Here is a 20,407-nt window from a genome sequence, read left to right on the forward strand (position 1 = left end):
ATATGTTTGGTCAATATAATATATTATATTATATTTCATGATTCTCTCATATTATTCTGATCGAACGATACCTCAACCAAAGTATCGAAGTTAATAAAAGATCGAAATGATTCATTAGTAATAAAGCCGTAATAATAAAACGTGGAAATTATATTATTGTTAGTACTTTTCACTATCGCGCATTATTTTTTTTTTCTTCTACAAGAATAAATTCAAATATCAATCGATACACATTTTCACACATTTAATACAGTTTTTTTTAAGATATCGTTATATGGGATGGAATTATATCAATGAACAGAATAATACACGCGCGCACATTTCAAAGTCAATGAAATCGTCCAGAATATCGTCTCTTCGAAAGTCGAGACAGAAAAGTTCAACGAAGCGTTTACAAGTCATCGAACATTATTGTTATCGATTTTCGAAAATGAAAAGAAACGATATTATTAATCGTACAAAATGACTCGTGACTAGATGAAGAAATTATTACGATACTTCAATGTAATATGATAATGCTATAGTTTCGTTAGCACGACGCGATAGTGTTTTAAATCGATCGATTTGGAGTTTGTATTTAGATGAAAAAAAGTCAGTGGAACGAAGAATTCTCCACGTTGACCAACGAAGAAGTGCCCTTCTTTGCGCTATCGCAACGTCCTGCGTTCGGTTTCTGTCCGATCGTTTTCAATCGCGTTTTCTGCACCGATGAATCTTCCCTTGGACTGCCGGTAATATTTTCAAAATCCCAATTGTCGAAATGTTCCTCGAGCAAGTCTTCCAATTTCTTTGAGAGCACCTCAATCTTTTTGGTTCGCTCATCGTCATGCTGTAATAAAACGACTTTCTGAGAATAGAACTTGAATCTAACATAACATAAATTTTAAAAAATCGAAAGAAAAATTTGCCTTGTGAAAATTACATATAAATTATTATATATATTATATTTTGCATATTGACATATATTTACAATCTTTATGTGTGCGTGTGAATATTAAATTTAAAATTTTATAATTTTTTGCATTGTATAATCCTTATCGCGTGAATATATCAATTAAAAAATATATAATAGAAAAATAAAATATAAATATATACATACCTATATGTATATATAAAGAAATAATAAAAAAGATTGTTGATTATATGTGATAATTTTGATTACAAAATTGATTACAAACCTGATGATATAATCTCGCATTGTGAATAATGCGACGGAAATCTTTTACGGCGTGCTCGACTTTATGATAAATCCGGTTCTTCAGCTTGTACTCGACGATCTCGAGAAACATCGGGCTTTTAACAACCTTACAGTAATCCTCCATCTGCGAAATTGAAAAAGAATATTTTCATTATCTGAGAAAATGCAAATATGTCTCTATATATATACTATTTTTTTATTGGAAACTAACTATTCCTGCGGATAGAGACTGGCCATCCTTATTATCGCAGGAGAGTGGATACTTGAAGATCTTCGCTTCATCCATTTGCCAGACAGTTTGATGAATCATTTCCAGCTTGCTGAGCGCAAGAGGACTCAGGCTCTGTTTTCTCCTAGAACTGTACCAGATCGACCAGCCGCGATCGCTCGATTTAATGGTACACTTGTCTTTCGATGAGTGTTCCAAATCTTTTTTTCCATGCGTTTTCACGGCAATTGGAAATTTTGACATTACATTGTTCGACTTAGCACCGCTGACTTTCGCGCACGATCCTTCTTCCAGTTGGAAATCGTTGCCGCCTGCACTCTTCCCTGTCTTCTTATCAGCTGATCTTCGCGATTTGTGTAGAAGCTGATAAGATTGTTCGGGATCTTTTCTCTGACACTTGCGGCCAGGAATCGGTATTACGGTAGCCGTCGACGATGATGACTTACTCGGCTCTTTTCTGTCCAAAATATTGTTCGGTTTCATGGATCTTCGCACCGTCTCGGAATATGTAGCTCGTCCAACATAACTTTCCGATTCTTTCGTCGACGTTTCGTCGTTTCGCGAGAAAGAACCAGAGATGTGCTCGCGAGAGGAGATCGCTGGATATTCCCTGTTGACGACTGTCACAGGAGTTTTCGTATCTGCATCCGCAATTGACGACGCTGCGACCTGATCTAGTTTTACATCAGCAATTTCCGAGCTATTCGAAGATTCCAAACTTCGTAGATCTACGTCGTCCTTGTGTTGTTGCTTCTGTTTGCCGACGATACTCGCGTTATTGAGAGTCCTGATCAGCCAGGAGTCCGTCTTCACGTTGGTCTTGATGCCGAAAGCTGTTGAATATGCTTTTTAGAAAAGGTTTTTTTGCTTATTACTAGGTACCACCTGCAAAAAGATCGCGAGATATTTTTTTAATAGTTTTCATAACATCTGAGTAATGAAACGCGCTTTTGAAAGTTTCCTCACGAGAAGATTTATTGTTTCGATAAAACTTGGAATTCATGACTTATATTCTATGGATTTAATTATTTTTTTATAAAAAATATAACATGATAAAATCATACGTTCATATAACTAATAAGTTTTGTGATGATTATTCAATATATATAAGAAATATTATAAAATGCTTTTCACGATATTACATTTACTACATATGTTTATTAATAAACTCGAAAATTAACTATAATAAACCGCGATATTTTTACCATTCTCTTCTTCACACAACTGGGATGCTGATAGTACACTCGTATTGGGCGATAATTTACATGTGGACCCCGAGTCATCTTCGGAAGCTTCATAGGATGAGGCATAATCGACGCTATTGTGCTTTAGTAACTTCAGATCGTTCTGCTGTGACGTCTCATTATTCTTGTTCTTATCATCTTTTTCATTATTATCATTGCAATCAATTTTCTTGCACGTATTGCCGGAGTCCTTTACGTTAAGAGCCTCGAGAAGTATCTCGGCCGAAGCGCAGGCAGCTTTCCACGTAATATCCTGATGAGCGTCCTGCGATAAAGATTCTGCGTGTTTTAAGATCCTAGGCGAGTTCTCCAGGTCGAACAGAGGAGCAGGCAACTGCGAAGCCGGCGGAAACGATGTCTTGATCAGCGTTGAGTTACTGATGGTCGGCGCGTTTGCATGTGACAGAGGTGTCGAGGATGCGAGTATCGATATGTTCTTCCCTTTGCTGCCTACATTGTAATGACTGCTCGCGTTGCGAGACGTCGCATTGCTGTTGTCCGATTGTCGACGATTGGATCTTCTCTGGTGCCTCTTGCGTGGAACGTTGTAACTTCCCGGTTTCATGTACACCCGCACGTCCTCGGAACTATCGTACTCTTCCGGCGCATGTTGCGTCGTCTGATGACGATTGACGAAATTAGCGGCAGCCCATGGTGTGCTCTGAATATTCGGCAGGTTCTGCAAGGCTTGAAATTGTCGATTCGCATCTATCTGCGGCTGCTTGGACTGCGTCGAGAACTTGGGCATCTCTTGCTGGGCAAATAATCGCGACTCCGAGTTTTCATTCATCCTGAACTCCTCGAAAGTAGACGTGGTCGCCGGAGGCTGCGCGTTTCTCATGCTGGCGAACCAGGCCGACAGATTGGCAGCCATTTCCTTAGACTCCTTGTCAAACGTTCTCGGCTCAATTTGGCTGAGCAGAGTCATCTTATTCCTGGGTACAGTTGGAAATTCTGTCTGATCGGTTTGCGGTCTGCCGACGTAAGCCGAATGGATATTAGCGCTTTTACTTCCGTAATTTTGCTCGGAATTTCTACTGCTTTTCGAATTAATATCGGTAATCGGATAAGAATAGTCCGAAGAAGAAGGATGACCGCTGTAAGTTAAGATTCCCGGGTTGGACCCGGGATATGATGAAGAGCTTGGGTGACTGGACAAAGGAAATGTGAAGGATGAAGAGTTCTGCGCGTATAATCCACTGTAAGTTAGAGGAGGAGTGTTCATCGTTGACTGATCGGTATTATTATGTGACCCTGAATGTTTAGTTTCCGATCTAAACTTTAGTTTTCGGGCTTGTCTTCTGTCTTGTTTCGCCGCATCCACGTTGCTCACCATCACTTTATCCCTCAGTTGACAGAACTCGGCATTCAGTGATTTTTGAGAGGACTCAATCTTCCGGGACGTGGATGCGTTCTTCGTACGAAGTTTGGTATTCGCCAGACCACCGATATCCGTCGCATGATACACGTTAGGCACGGACTTGGTAGTATTAATCATCGACGATAAATTCTCGGTAATCGTCCACTTGCTTCGTAATTTACTTTCTTTCTGAGCAGCCGATTGCTGCTCTTGTTGGTCGGAAGTGTACTGAAAATTATGTAGACTACTCGTTGACAGCGGCGTCGACGTAACACTAGGTAGATATTCCCGAGAAGAGGCTTTTCTAACTGTGTTCTGCTGAGTAAAGGAACTCGAAGACGGCTGAGCGAAGAGATTATAGTTCATGTAGAGCGACACGTCACCTGGAAATGAGGACGATTCGCAATTCGTGTTGTATTTTTCATCTGTCACTTCATTATTCTCTCCGAATTTCTGAAAAGTCCGGACTATTTGCTTCAACAACTGGCATGTGCTCTCTTCCCACGTATGAAAGCATGCGATCAATTCGGGCTCCAATCTGTCGAACAAATTGGGAAAGTGTTGTTTGTTCAAGTAATTATCGAGACTCAGCCATCCGTTGCTAATACGTAGAAGCGCGTTTATAAGATCGTTGGCGAGAACTCGATCTCCCGCGAAGACCGGGATACATATCGAAGACTTGGTGATTGCCGTCCTAGTGGCGGATGACAGACACGTTAACCAGGTTTGTTTTGAGTCGTCCGTTTGCGAATTGTTGGAGCCGAGCACGATCTCGGCTTCTGTGCATCCCCAATAAGCCGTCTTCCGGATCAACTCTGGATACTGTGATCTATCGGTATTCGGATAGGCATCTGTTTGAACACCTATCGACGTTCCATTCTCGTACTCGGAGCAGAAATCGGTGAACCAATTCGTCCTGTTAGATACGTTGTCTCCGGCACCGCTAAACAACGCCGCGGAATCAGTTTTGTTATCGGGTTTTGATTCTTCCTTATTCAAATCGTTCGAGGATGTGGTATTGCACAGAGCGGAAACCATTTTCTCGGCCTCGATGGTGAAGTCGAAGCTGATCGAAGATTCATCCGAATAATGTTCCTCGTCTGTCTTCGCGGAAATGGGCTTTTGCGAATCGCGATCAGCAGATTCGAGACTTTTGTTGTTGCTCGCAGTATGCGCATCGCACGAATTCTTGGCAGACGTCTCGATCTGAGGCGGCCAGCTGTTAAAATTGTCGCTATGAGTGACAGGAACGACTTGAGATTCACATACGCTTGATGGTGTCTTGTTCGCGTCGTGTTTGACCGGCGAGAGATCTAACACGGGTAAAGATTTGTTGTCCTTGCGCGTTGGAGCGAGGATTAGACCAACAGGCGGATTCGTGAAGAGCGGAGAGGATCGCACCGTCATCGGAAACTGATTGGTATTGAAGGTAGCTAAGTTGGTGTAAGGATTGATGTTGGAAGGAAGAGGGAAGGATGAGTTGGCGTTAACGGTTTGCAGACTGCAGGTGTTTGTGGCCGAGATGTTGTAGTAAGAAGCCTGCATCGGATGCTGCTGCTGCTGTTGCTGGGCGTTTTGTCGGTCTTGGATGAGGCAGAAGGTCTGTACGTTTGACGGCTTAAAGTTGAACGATTGCGGTAACAGATGCGTTACTCCGGAATTGTTGTAATGTTGGCTGGACAACGGTTCAGCATGAGCGAATGTGGACGAAGCTACTAAGTAGGATGTGGTCGACGATGGGATCGGAGCGATGCTGGAAGACGGTTGGTCAAGGAGCACCACGGGTTTCGGATTACAAGAAAGCGGCTGTTGTTGTTGGTAGTATAGTTGACCGCGGGATGGCTTGTTCTTAGAGTGCCATCGATTGTTCTTACCTATATTCGCGTGAAAGAATACTCGTCATTCTCGCTATTAGCATTAACAATACAATTGCAATTATAATTAATATATTATTTGTGACTTATTTAATATCACTTGTATCGCAAGAAACTGTTCCATGAAACAGATTCGAGAAAGAATCAAGGATATAAAGAAAAATGTATATCAATCAAAATTAAAGTTTATTTTTCAGACCTTGAAGATGCAAAGCAGCGGAATTCGGTGAACCAATGTGAGATTGAACGCTCGGATAAACGTATGAAGGATGAAGCACTGTTCCACATGGTTGAAGAGTCACCATTGGATTACTGATAGGAGCATACAGAATTTGTTGTTGTGGCTGATGATAAACGGACGTCGTCGATGGACTTGGAATTGGGGATGATCGAGGATGATATACAGATGATCGATTTGATCGTGCAGCTGTTGGACGCATGATCTGCTTGATCTTCAGATCAGAATTGAATCCTCCGCCGTCTCCAAGTCGACGTTAGCAGCTTCTACTAGACGACAAAATCTGTCAATGTCGTGTTATCGATATTGTTATTGTTCGAAGTTTTTAATACCAATGCGAATTATTTCAGGAATGCAATTGGTTACGTCTTTCGCACGTCAAATTACGTTATTTCGTTATTAATTGCGCGTTGATATCTCATCGCACATTTAATTTCATCAGAAAATGATTATTTACTTGATTAAAACCATAACGCCGCTGTAATAATATATATTGCAAGCAAAATACATTTTAGATTAAATGTAATAAAGTTAAAGTAATGTTATTTAAAAGAATCCTTATTTGAACTTATAGTGATAGTCGTTTATCTAAGTGAAATGAATATAGCCGCTATATCAGCTGTTGATTGAAACTCATCTAACTTCTTGTTAAGAATTATGCACATTCTTTAAAAAATTATTACTTTCGTTTTACGATATTTTGCAGAGTTATAATTAACGTCTAGTCACAGTAATGCTGCCTTTAGATTATATTACCTTATGGTAATGTCAATAAAAATGATATATGCAATATTTTTTAACACATATGTGCCTATTATATATTGCATATGAAAATAATTTTTACTTAAAAAAATAAATTATGTGTGTTCAACAAATGTTGTTGGTTAATATATTGTTCATTTTATAATATTGATGCTGCTATACACACAATCAAAATATGTATATACAATATTGCAAGGAAAGAATAAGAGAGATTATTTTGAACTAAATTTTTGCAGTTAGATCTATAGCAGAAAAAAATAATGCAAAAAGAAGTTTGTAAAAAGAAGTATAAATATTAACTGATGTAGAATTATAAATGAGTTTGAACTAAAGTAAAGTTTGAACGTTCATACTAATTTAACTTTAGAAAAGAACAATATATTGTGATCATTGAACATACATAATAAAATATAAAACGGTTTTAATAAAATAAGTTAAAATTAAATTTTGTAATATTACTTTATACATTTCCTTTTTTTTCTCATTCATTCTCGTTATCAAAATGTTTCCTCATTATCTTCCTCTATTGGTTCTTTTGTAAATTCCACTGTAAATACTGCTTTGCCAGATATTCGTCTTTCTGCGATAAATAAAATAAAATTATAGTCATGTAAAATGTATAGACTCAATTATGACTTACCTGCTCTTAAAAGAAGAAGTTGACATTGATTTAATATAGCTGCTTTTGATTTACTTTCGCTTAAACCTAACATAGACCCACTATGTATCATAATATATATTAGAATAATTATGAAAAACATAGACTATTATTTAAGCAATCTAAGATAAAATCATTAATAAAAAACTAAGTGCAATTTTATAATTACACTATTCATTATAATCACATTAATTTAAAGGATACAGATTTATTATATCGTAAGGGCTCCTGATTAAATTGGGGTTGTCTGCACCACTCGATATGATTACATTCTATATAAATAAATAAAATTTATATATATATATATGTACATAATAATGTAAAGATATTCTTATTTATCATAATAATAATCATTTTTAAGTTATTCACTACTGAGAAAGTACATATGTACAAATGTACTTAATTATATGAACTTACCATGCACTTATAATACATGTGAAGTAAATGAGAATAATGAATAGTTGCTATCCGTGTTTTTCGGTTTAAGAGATCTGCATATTGTATTTCAAAACATAAACCTCTTGCTACTGCCTGTCGATATAGCTTTCTTTTCAATTTTATGCCAGAAATTGATGGTCTCATTGTGATAAGATCTGCATTTAATTGTGTACAAGCAAACTGTAAAACAAAAAAAACAATGATATGTAAAATGACATAAATTAAAAAATATACATAAAAAGTCAATTTATGTTAAAAAATAAATATTATTTTACCTCCAACATATCTTGTTTAGTAGGAACAATAGCATATAAGTTATATTTTTTTAAATTTGCAGACTGTGTCTGTAAAAACAAAATTATTTAAAAGATTAGTATCACTTTAATTTTTATTTTGAAAATCATGTAAGATTTTGTGAAGATTATTTATTATTTTCAACAGATAAATATTATAGAATTATATATTTAAATATGTTATGTAATTCAATATTTAAAAAAAAAATGCAATTATATTTCTATCAAAATAAATAATTCAAATACAAGTTATCAAAAATTACCAATGTATGTGTTTTTGTAGAATTTGAACAAATAAATGTGATCCTATTAAGTATACACATTTTTCCCTCAAATTTCTCATTTAGTTTGCACACATTAATAGGATCTGGCACCATATCTGGAACAGTTTAAAGCCTGTTTTACAATTGCATAAACGTAAATGTAAGTGGTTGTACAGTATCGTAAAAAGCAGTTTTAAACTATTACTACCATTTGCAACAGGTAATAATAGCTTATTTAAACCATTAATAGTTTATTTAAACCATTACTACCGTTTACAAACGATAGTAATAATTCAAAACTGCTTTTTACGATACTGTACAACCACTTACATCTACATTTACGCAATTGTGAAACAGGCATTACTTTCTTCACCTTTCTTCTTCTTTTTTTTATCACAATCAATAGCACTTTCATGTACAGTTTGATTTAACATCACTGTCTTATAGCCATCTGAAAACAAATAAATTGATGAATTGATAAAAAATGGTACAGACACATTAATTAATTAATTTATCTTTTATTTCGCAGCTAACTTACTTTGATATAATTTTAATAAAATATCGTCTAAACGATGCTTATTCTCGTTCGATACATTTATACACAAGTCAAAAAATCCATTACTTGGTTTAAAATCCATCTCAACGAGTTAAGTGCAAGTGTTTTTTTTCTTTTTTAATTTGTTAAAACACAAGAAATGTAAACGCGTCTCTTTTATAATAAAAAAAACACGTGTTAATACACGTGTTGCACACTTTCACTTAATTATATTACATTTAAAAATTTCCTAACATAATCGATACAACACGACCAATATTTGATTAATAATGGCACTGGTTTGTACATATAATTAACACCGTCGAAAATAAAAAATAATACTAAATATAACAGTATCCTATTGTTATGTGCAAGGTGAGAAACAAATCAGCTGATCAGCTGATGCGCGAGTGGCGAGACATCTGCAACTGGTTGCTGCCGCTGCGAGTCGATAAAGCTTGTATTCGTTTAGTACAACAGATGGTTAATTACAATTATTGGAGTGCAACAATCTCGTTTGCTTTGCTTAAAAATCATTTAAAGTTGGACGGATTGCCGCTCACAGGATTCTTTGTTCTCTCTGTTAGTAAATGTCTCACCAGTTTACTTGTCAAATTAGAGTCGATATTAAAATATATATTTTAAAATAAAACTTTGCAATTTGTGAGGATATAAGCAAAAAATGCCGAGATAATCAATTTTAAATTTCTCTCTTTCTGTCTTTAATAAATTTATAATAAGTAAACACACGCAATTCGATAAAAAATAAGATTGTTTTGAAAGTTAGAAAAAACTATATATATCTTTAAAAAAAATTGATTATAAATTTTAAAAAAATTCAATAAAAGAAATTAATAAAGATTTTATATTAAGAAAATTATAAAAAAATCAAAATTATAAACATAATTTATATATAAAATCATATACCTGAAATCATATATACATATATCGTAAAATGTATATTAAAAGATAATATATGTATATTAAATGTATATTAAATGTATATTAAAAGATATATATATATATATATATACTTAAGTGGAATATGACATATAGCTCGAATTAATTATTGCGAATATTTAAACAGGATTATTTTTTATTCTTAGCATCCTGTAAGATTAGATCAAGAATTGTATTTTCAGTTACTAAACATCAATGAAGATAATTTCTTGCTTTGTTATTTTTAATTACTGAAATACATATTACCTTCGTCGGTTTATCTATTCGATCGAAGGATATACGCTATTTTGAATGAAGAATAACCTCGTACACTTTTATATTCGTTTCTATATAAAGACGAGAACTATATAAACACCGAGTTCATTTTTTGATTCGACTTTGTTAGCTGAAGATACTAGAGATCAATCCTGATTATGGAATTCAAGTTTGGATTGATTTTTATATTCACCATTGCAAATTGCATAGTACGTATAAACTTCTTTGTCATAAAAATTACACAATATATCAATATAGATTTATTATATTATTTATTTTTATTTTTATTTATCAAATATTTGGCAAATTTAGCAATAAAAATAACTCTATAATAAAAATTTGCTCGAAATCAAGCAAAAATAAGATTCCATTTATTTCAGAGTCGTGATACTTAATTTTTAAAAATTGATTTTTTTACATATACATTTAGAGTATCAGTGTTTTTTTAACATTTTTATTTAAAAAAATTAATCAAAACTAATACTAAGTCACAGATTTTACTCTCTTGTAATATTTATTTTGAATTAGATTGTCAAAATATACTCACTCGCAAAAAATGGACCACCAAATTTCAGCATAATTTTTTGACATTTTTGAATCGCGATAACTCAGTAAAAAATCATTGTACTGAGATGAATCAGCGCTTAAATTAAAGCTAGAACATTTCTCTTAATAATATAAAAGACCAGAATTAAATCATAAAAATATTTTACAATTTGACGGACATTGAAGATATAACGTTACAAAATGGGGAAATAATGTCTTTTTTAAATTTTTGCATAGTTCATCAGGGGAATCGGGTCCCAGGTATAAAAAATTATGAGTTTTGAAGCTCATTAATTTCCTAACAAATCCATGTTTTAAAATTTATTCTACGATTTTTTGACAAAGTTAAACTGTTTTGAAGAAAATGCCACGAAATGGAACTTTTCTGGTAAAATCTGCAATTTAAAAACACACACACATAAATTTTTTTATCGTCCGGCATTTTGTATAATATTTTTTATAATAATTTTGGTCTTTTGTATTATTAAGACAAATGTTCGAGCTTTAATTCAAACGCTGGTTCATCTCAATCTGATGATTTTTTTACCGCAATTTAAAGATGTGAAAAAAATGTACTAAAATTTGGTGACCCATTTTTTTGTGGATGAGTGCATGCACAAAATATGTAATATTTTTGAAAATATATACCAGGCATACGAAAGGTATCCTAATACACGGTTATTTCATCGACGATATCCGTACTATCAATCGAGCAACGACGGAATTCCCGGTGTAGCCGGGCTAGATTATCCAATCTTCCGCCAAGTTCCCCGGACGCGATTCGAGTGCGAACGGCACCGACATCCGGGCTATTATGCTGACCCTGAAGCCGACTGTCAGGCCTTCCACATCTGTCAACACGGCGGTCGTAAGGATTCATTCCTTTGTCCGAACGGTACGTTATTCAATCAGGAGAGACTGGTCTGCACGTGGTGGAACACCGTGGATTGCTCTCGCGCTCAAAGTTTCTACTCCATTAACGAGGCGGTTGCAAAAGCAATGGAGGAAGCTGATAGGTGAGCCATGCATTATGTAAGGAATTGTTCAAAATACGTACCTACCTGCCTATCTACCGTGCGTCCGCGCACGGTATTCGCATGCACGGTTGCATAATCGGACATAATCTTCTTATCTCCTCGCGGGCTTAAATACGAAAAATGTTGCGGCAACATTTCTCTTAACGTTCTCTTTAACACGCTGAATTATTTCATAATAAAATAAGTGCGATAAAAGTCACACACGGCCCGTGCAATAATAATAGGCATGTCTCACTTTCATTCGTATATATGTATACAGGAAGATATGATCGGACTCCCCCGCTTGCAATTTTCACCGTTGATTGAGTGGTGATATCTAAAAGAATCCGATGATCGTAAACATGTCAACACCACATTATTAATTCCAATTTATGTAAAATACATTAGTAATTTTTTTTCTTCCGCGTGCCGTAAAGCTCGCTTTTAAATACTCACGTAATTGAGGATTTTTAGATATGCTTCTTATATACTTGGATTTTATATCTGCCTTTCCACATTCTTTATTAGTTACTTATTATATATGTGTTAATCATCATTCTACTCTTTCACAATGAAGACGCATCAAAGTAGCTCCTGAAAAGAAGCTCTTCCGAGATTATAATCAGCGTGACTATAACATTGAGGCTGGACCTTGGAATAAATACAATCGGCAAGGCGGACAACGAGGATGGAACAAAGACGGCACTCCGCTTCGTGACGATCAAAATTCGTATTTCACTAAGAAGTTCTTTTATGAAGCACCTATTCACGGAGCATCTAAATTTCCCACTAAACCTTTCCCGAACACGAACACTCGTTACAGTAATTTCTATTCGCCGACTTCCGCGATCGCCGGTATTGAATTTGGCAAACAAGCGACGAGGAACAACTTTGCGAAACCAGCTAACACTTATCTACCTGTATCTCGTTACTAGATCAAATGTCGTAATAAATAATGCTCAACATGTCATATACTTCATATATTTTAAATATGCGAGCATTATATTAATAAAGAGCATTTTCAAGATAAATTGTATATACAATTTACAAATCTGTTTTTAATTTTTTCGCTTTTTTTCGAGAAAATTTTCTTTATTATATTATTATTAATTCGCAGTTTACTGAAATATTTTATTAAGAAAACACTTTATAATTTTTGGAGTGTAACAATAGAAATGAATTTTGCTTAAGAGAAATAATTATAAAATGTTTAAGGAAACAATGAGTGTATGAGAAAGAGAGAAAGCAAAGGAGGAAACGAGTAGTCTAAAAGTAATGAAATTGCACAACCATAAAACTTTTGTTTGCAAATTCTGTTTGAAGATTTTGCTTTCCTTAGAATTTTGCCCCAGTTAACAAACATAGAATCGTGCTTTACCAGAGTCGTGCTCTTTAGCTCGTTCTCCATCATTTTAAATAACCAGTCATATATATTCAAAACGTGATAATGTTTAAAAGTAACTGCAACTGATTAGTTGAATTAAATTTAATTACAAATTATCTAAAATGTATTTTATATGAAACATATTAATTTTTGAAAAGAGGAATCGTTATTCTTTTAGTCACGCTATTAATTATCACATACACATATATGTGTACACCAAACCAAGTACAAAATAAAAATAAAAAAAAGCTTTACGATAGCAATGAATTTAAATATTTAAATAATATTGTATTTTGTCAAAAACTCAACAAATTATGAGAATTAATATTGAATGCCTAATAGACTTCTCGTCTTAGATTTCTCCTTGTTTGGCGTTAAATGGATTTCTCCAACACGAGCAATCTATTTAATCCTTTCATATACTTTTGCGAGTATAGATGATGCAGTCAAGCTACATTTAAGACAACATCAGCTTATAATATCACGATTTATGAACGAAGGAAGGGCTCTTCCATCATCGATAAACGTGCGATGAATAAGCGATGACGCAAGCGCAGATACGGCTTAGTGTTTCTCTCTACGTCTTTGATATTTCCCGATTTCTGAAAGCAAAAAGGGGCGAGTGTCGATCTCGGTGAGATACAAAACGCGATCTTCTAAAATATATATATATATATATATATATGTCCACTGCATCTTGCTTGAGAGCCAAGATTAAAGCGCCTTTATGATCGTTCGCGCGAAGGTCGATCGTGATTCACTGATGTAGGCGCATCCCCTTTAGTCTTATAAATTCTCACGGATCCAAACTTCAATGCTCCTATTCATAGATTTCGAACAGACATAACGTAGACGTGGAACAGACGCGTGTCAATTATGACATGTATATACAGGGTGTCTGACATAAAGTCTTACACCGAAAATATACAAGTCTCGTTATTTGGAGACGACTTTTCCGCAACAAAATGTATAGGGAAGCCATCATTTTTTGCATGTTCCTAATTTTCACCATCATGTATCTTTATAACTAAACCTCAAATTAAAATTTAATTAAAGTAAACTCTACTTGATATTAATTTGAGAATGTGATTTTGTTAATATTTATTTATTTCCACAAGGCTTAGTTTGCGAAAAACTCTATTTTTCAATCGCTTACCTATAACTCGAGAGTTATTGATGCCTCACTATTTTTGTTGGGGAAAAATTGTTTCCAAATAACAAGATCTACCTGTATATTTTCGGTGTGAGACTTTATGTCAGACATCCTGTATATGCCTGTTGCACGAATTCTCCATACTGTGATATTCACGATTCTCTCGCAAATACGTAAATGCATAACTGAATAACATCAATCAAAAAGATAGATCACAATGATCTTGATTGAACATCTCGTTCTTGCAGGAAATTGCGTACTAAGTGCTTGCTGCGCGATCGGAAAAGTGGTTTGAAAAATCTCTCATTAGAGAACAGTGAAATATGCAAAGGATCTTTTATACACTATACGCGTATAATAGAACTTATAAAAGCAGTTAACTTAACGTACAGCTGCTAAAGACAGTTGTTAACTACAATTTGCGCAAACTGTGAAGCAACTTCTAAAGTTATGAAATGCAAAACAAGCTAACAAGTAAAGGGACTTTATCGAGACATTCTTGATTACTATCATAGAAATTTTGTCTTAATGCTTGTTATAATAATCTAATTGATCACCTAAAGATAGAGTACATATTTTTTTACTAAAGCGCGAAGACTAGTTTTTATCGATCTCTTTTACTGAAATCTCTTTACAATTAGTCACATACAAATAGAATGACGTTGATATATTAACGTGCTAAAACAATCTTTACGATGTTATTTATAGGAAAATATAATAAATATAAAAAATGTCATTATATAGAGAAAGGTGTTATTTCTATTGTCTACATTTTTTAAGTATTTTATGACAGAGAATTCCCGAGTATAAATTCACCAATTATCACATACTTCAATTATCAATACTCTTCCTTCATTGTTACAATGTTGAATCAAGAACTAATCACTTCAAGTAATAATAATCCAACAAAACATATGTATTATCAGGATACATGTGTGCGTGCATGATCGGTACAGTATAAAGTAATTATAAAGAATAGGAGGGTACAAGATGACAAGGACGACTTGTCTTTCATTCCAAACGATCCGTCACCGATGTGACGCAATTGTTAAGAGAAAGAGACGATTATGTTGATATAATTCAGATCTTTCTGCTTTACTTGCCCTAATTTTGATAAAGTTTAATAGCGACACGGACATTCGAATATAATAAGTTTACTCGAGATCTTCTCACGATTATGTCGTAATTGTAAATCTTTCAAGGATTAATGTGATTGATTTGTTGCAATAAATCGCTTTGATGATTTTGTAACGTCTGCTGGAGATCATTACCCCCTCTTTTTTTTAACCACTGAAAATTATTTATTGATGGTACAAAATGACTTAACCGTTTCTTCTCATATGGGAGAGCTTCGGCTGCGCAGATCGTGAGACAGTTGTCTATGTTATACATAATACAATAAGCTGCGCGCACACATTCCGGACATGTTTTGCGAGGGAACCAAGTGAAGTACGGAAAGTACGACTGAAGTCTCGCGCGCGTGAGAACAAATTTGATGTAATTATCACGGATGAGCATTATATACCGTCTGGTCTCGGAGGAGTGTTATGTATAGAAATTCCATCATAACTATACTTATAGATTTTCTTTTTCCGTATTTCATCATCATTATTAATAACTATTTTTTTGACAAAAAATATTAATAAACGAATCCTAATTATATTTATAGATTTTCTTTTTCCGTATTTCATGATTTATTATTTTAAAAAATGTTATTAAAAGAATATCGATAAAAATAATGTCACAAAGTCTTTTTTTTAATATTTTAATATTTTAAATTTTCCTTTTTAGTCTTGAAATTAGATATATGTTTTATTTGTACGTGTGTGTAAATATAATGTAAAAATTATAATTAATTCATATATATATACATTCGCTACAATAAGATCATATTCGTCATAGCGGTGAGTGACGAATGCATTGGACACCGTTGCAATTTGCAATAAATTATTATAATGATAATCAATTTTTTGTTTTATGCCGTTAAAACTGTTTATTATAATTATATATATGTCACAAATGTTAAAGAATTCTTAAAATATTCATAACATAGATGAGTTCTGATACAACCAATCGCTAGACTTCATTAACGATTAGTTCTAGAGGAATGGATGATTTTGCAACGCGTAAGTGATTATCGCAATCGTATTAAATCGCAGGTGGATCTTAGAAAAGACGAGCTAGCTAATACGATTCGAGCCTTTCTACACTAGACGGATCATTTATGGATATTGCAAGCTTTCGATATATTGTTTTGTAAAAGTGAAAATAATACTTTTGACATGTTCGCAAATTTTAAAATTTATTTCAATGTGAGTTAGAAATTGTTTTATATGTATACATATATATATAATAATTATAAAATTCTAAACAGCAATTCTAAAGTTTAGACAGAATAGCAGCTTTTGTTTAATAGTTTTTTACTATTGTATGTACGATAGTTTTGATTATTAAAGAAAAACAGAATTATTACTAAACAGATAAATTTGTATAAACTATAATTTAAATTTAATTTAACTTTACAATCTATTACAAGCACTTGATTTCCACGCAGTTACAAGCATTTGATGATGGTGTAACATTCAACGCATCTAATTGTAAACTGGTTTTTATAGTACGCAGGCAAGAGGAATCGAAGAAATAGAAGGAATATATTTGCCTTAGGGGCTCGCATATCGAGAGCCCTCGAGGTTTTATAAACTGAAATCCTATCCCCATCCATATATAATAATGAATAAGTTAGCAAATAGCTGATTCTGATCGCTGCTAACCTGATGTCAACACGTATGTGAATAGGCATTAAATACGAGAGGATTAAGAATAAATCGGCCCGTATCGTGCGGAGGATTACATATATAGAATCACGCGCGAGAGAAGCGCTATCGATATATCGATGCCCGCTTTTGTCTCACACAGACAAGTGTGAGATACGCGCCGACAATCTTTATGCCGCCCACGCGCGATGCAGTAACTCGCACTCTGCGGTGAAAGCTCCGAAGAGGAAGACACGCGAAGACACCTCGTGTCACTATGAACGTCCGATGATGATTACGCGATGATGCAGGCCGATTATGATTTCTGAAACGAAGCGCCCGGTCCTTTGACGAGCGCTGCGTCATCCTGCGGAGAGAGATTAGCCGAACGAAAGTAGGTCTTCGAAAAATTGATCCAAAAGATAATAATGAAATTGAACCAATCATCGATTCAAGATATCGATGTAAGATGTGTACACAAGATAATATTGCTTTAAATTATGTTACATATATTTTTAATAACATCTCTAACAACGCACATATCCTGAGAATGTTCGAATGTCTTCTGAATATTTTCTGGATATTCTCTGGATATACATTTATTTTTTAATTAATTTTTTTTGCAACAATTACGTGATAGGAATCCTTGGGGCATTTTGCAGAGTAATTTAAATTTATTTTGCCTCTTTATTTTTTCTATTACAAAGTCTGAAAAAATTAGTGCAATCTGCTTTACTCTACCCTTCTAATGATTCTTTGGAGAATAGCTTCGACATCTCGAATGTAAAATAAAGCAAAAGATTCCTTGCGTTGGAGGAGCGTTTGTGATCTCTTCTATGTCGAAGGGTATTATTCTCTACAGTTTTTCCGATATCATGTATTATTTATTAGAGAACACATCTCTCTTTGTGTGATCAGAGGATCAAAAGTTCAGAGGTAGAAACAATCATATACAATTTTATATATACAATTACTTCAGCAATTATTTATGGGATGCAATAAAATTTTTCAAATATTGTATATATATAAATTAGTAATAAATGAAGAAGAAATTTTGTAAGGTTTTCTTCTTTGTAAGATCTTTTAAGTATTGTGTTTCGCACAATTCTTTTTAGTTTCTATTAAAATTATTAATATATTATACGTATATATTATTTTAAATTTTATAAAAATAAAACACACGACTCATAATTGTTATAATTATATAATTCATACTATATGTTTTATATTATAATAAAAGATTATTATAAATAAGCATTTGCTGATAATTAAAAATATATAAGTTTTAATAGAGTATAATATTATATATATATAATTACAGTTCATATAACATTAAAAATATATAAATTCCCAAATTATTAATAGCAGTCACTAGTATTTAAATATAAGTTGTAGAAATTAATCGACCAAACTAGCGATATAATTGTGTTTCATTTGATAAGGATCACAATCATAGTCGAAACGTCGCGAAGCTGAATAAATTATTTACTCGCTAGTTTGGTCGATTAATTTCTACAACTCCTATTAAAAATATATATTATATATTAAATTTTAATTTATTCCTAGATATAACCTGAATGAAAACTGGTCAGCATAAAAAATTGAAAAATTCTGTCAATTTTATTTTCAAAGATTACATGTTTAATAATATAATTTCTTTTTTCCCTACTTCCTTATTTGATTTATTTAAATTGATCTACCACTGAAAGAGAGGCAAAATATAAATTCCGAGCTCCAATTAAAAGATAGCCATGATAGCGACGTGTATCCTTTTTACCAAAGTCAACAAGTGAATCGAGATGCAAAGAAACATCTTCACGATCTTCCTCTTCTACGATGATCCTCACCGTAGGCCAGAACAACGTGAAATCCACGGCACTCCAGTAGACGTTACTCTACTTGCAGTATTTCACTTTCACTAACCCCGGCCTCCCACGAGCTGCTCATCTTCGCGAGATCCTCCGTTCGGAATCCCCCTCTAGAAGAGGCCCCCTTCGGCCCCGCAGCAGGTCACTTGCGTCGTGAGGTCGTTTTATAGTGTACCGCTTATGGATAGTAATGAGAGAGCTGGATCTATCCCCGCTATTTCAGACCTGCCGATATTTACTTTAGACAATCAGGAAATTCGAAGAGGTCCAGATCACATCCGGTATTCTTACTTCAGGCATGGTTCCTTATTGGAAATGTTGTATATAATTTTTTTTGCAATTTTAATTCTATATAAAATATGCATATTATATTTCAATAAAATATTTAATAAATATCTAGATAGGTGTCGTATGAATTTTTTATATATATATAGAATTTTAAAATATCCATAAGAATATTTATTGATTACAATTTATAACGACTACAAGAAAGATGTTGCACCTTAAATTTCGATTCTTCCAAATCTTCCACCGCAATACGGTAACGAGAAATGATACGATACACTTCTCCGAAAATTCGCTAGGCGAAAGGTCAAAGAGTACGAATGTAGCATCTCTCCTATGATTTCCAGAATAGACGCCCAGCGCGAAAGGATCAATCCCATCGCTGTTCGCGGTTTATTCGCGTGCTTCCCCACCTAGCATCCCGAGGAACAGAAGGAAAAAAAGGGGGCTCGATCTGGAGGAGGTCGAAGGATGAGCGCCGGAGAGCATCCCTGGTGGGGGCGTATCAGCACTTGGGGTGCTATCCAAGGATATATATGCCGACGAAGTAACTTCCACCATCAGTCACTGTCTCGACTTACCTCAGCACTGCGGTGTGTTTTGCACGTACGGATCGGTTGGGTGAGTCTCTGCACACGACACCATTTCATCCCCCTAAGACATGACGATCGCCTTTTTGTTTCCGCGAGTTCTTGCGCGTCTGTCGCACAAATTGGATCCTTCCTCGGATCCAAGTGCTCGCTCCCGAGTTCGGTATCGCACCTTATTTTTCCTATCTCATGCACTTGTGAGCGTATCTCAAACGTGGCACCGATAACACGCACGAATGACCCGACGAAGGTTCCGAACCTCCGATGCACGAGAGGAATCGAACAAGGAACGATCGCAATGTGTTAAAGTAATACGGTCAGTGATTTCCATTCGAGCGTATCTTTTAAAGTTCCATCCTCTCCGTATCTTCTATCCCAAGCAAACATATTTAATACATCAACCCCCGAAGACCGTGTATACGAAGCACGGAATACAGAAACAGGCGACGTGAGTTACAATAACGAAGAGAGCACGTAAATACTTAACCGAAAATCGATATTTGAA

At 34.5% G+C, this 20,407-nt stretch overlaps 3 protein-coding genes across 8 annotated transcripts; 1 reads left to right on the forward strand and 2 right to left on the reverse strand.

Moving 5' to 3' along the window:
* Nucleotides 1-5: 5 nt before the first annotated feature.
* LOC114933461 (uncharacterized) lies at nucleotides 6-6,345 on the reverse strand. The gene is made up of 5 exons (XM_029306064.2): nucleotides 6,105-6,345; nucleotides 2,633-5,905; nucleotides 1,410-2,260; nucleotides 1,179-1,322; nucleotides 6-829 (listed from the first exon to the last, which is right to left on the reverse strand). Exons 1-5 carry the CDS (start codon nucleotides 6,343-6,345, stop codon nucleotides 593-595), a joined length of 4,746 nt encoding a protein of 1,581 aa, XP_029161897.1. The 3' UTR covers nucleotides 6-592.
* On the reverse strand, nucleotides 6,346-9,504 carry Rpp30 (ribonuclease P protein subunit Rpp30). 6 transcript variants are annotated; one of them, XM_029306070.2, is made up of 9 exons: nucleotides 9,096-9,504; nucleotides 8,931-9,008; nucleotides 8,558-8,661; nucleotides 8,277-8,345; nucleotides 7,981-8,181; nucleotides 7,768-7,835; nucleotides 7,546-7,625; nucleotides 7,365-7,485; nucleotides 6,346-6,409 (listed from the first exon to the last, which is right to left on the reverse strand). In XM_029306070.2, the coding sequence occupies exons 1-8, from the start codon at nucleotides 9,193-9,195 to the stop codon at nucleotides 7,403-7,405; spliced, it is 783 nt and encodes a 260-aa protein (XP_029161903.1). In that variant the 5' UTR covers nucleotides 9,196-9,504; the 3' UTR covers nucleotides 6,346-6,409; nucleotides 7,365-7,402. The 6 variants fall into 6 exon arrangements, with proteins under 6 accessions (XP_029161903.1, XP_029161902.1, XP_029161901.1 ...); XM_029306069.2 differs by having other exon boundaries at nucleotides 8,922-9,008; XM_029306068.1 differs by having other exon boundaries at nucleotides 6,347-6,409; nucleotides 8,558-8,673.
* Nucleotides 9,505-11,217: 1,713 nt separating this feature from the next.
* Nucleotides 11,218-12,809, forward strand: LOC114933563 (uncharacterized). The gene is made up of 3 exons (XM_029306196.2): nucleotides 11,218-11,241; nucleotides 11,505-11,869; nucleotides 12,447-12,809. Exons 1-3 carry the CDS (start codon nucleotides 11,218-11,220, stop codon nucleotides 12,802-12,804), a joined length of 747 nt encoding a protein of 248 aa, XP_029162029.2. The 3' UTR covers nucleotides 12,805-12,809.
* Nucleotides 12,810-20,407: the final 7,598 nt, after the last annotated feature.

Source organism: Nylanderia fulva, unplaced genomic scaffold (assembly GCF_048542155.1).
Source record: "Nylanderia fulva isolate GAGA-0341 unplaced genomic scaffold, ASM4854215v1 Scaffold3, whole genome shotgun sequence".
Classification (NCBI taxonomy): domain Eukaryota; kingdom Metazoa; phylum Arthropoda; class Insecta; order Hymenoptera; family Formicidae; genus Nylanderia; species Nylanderia fulva.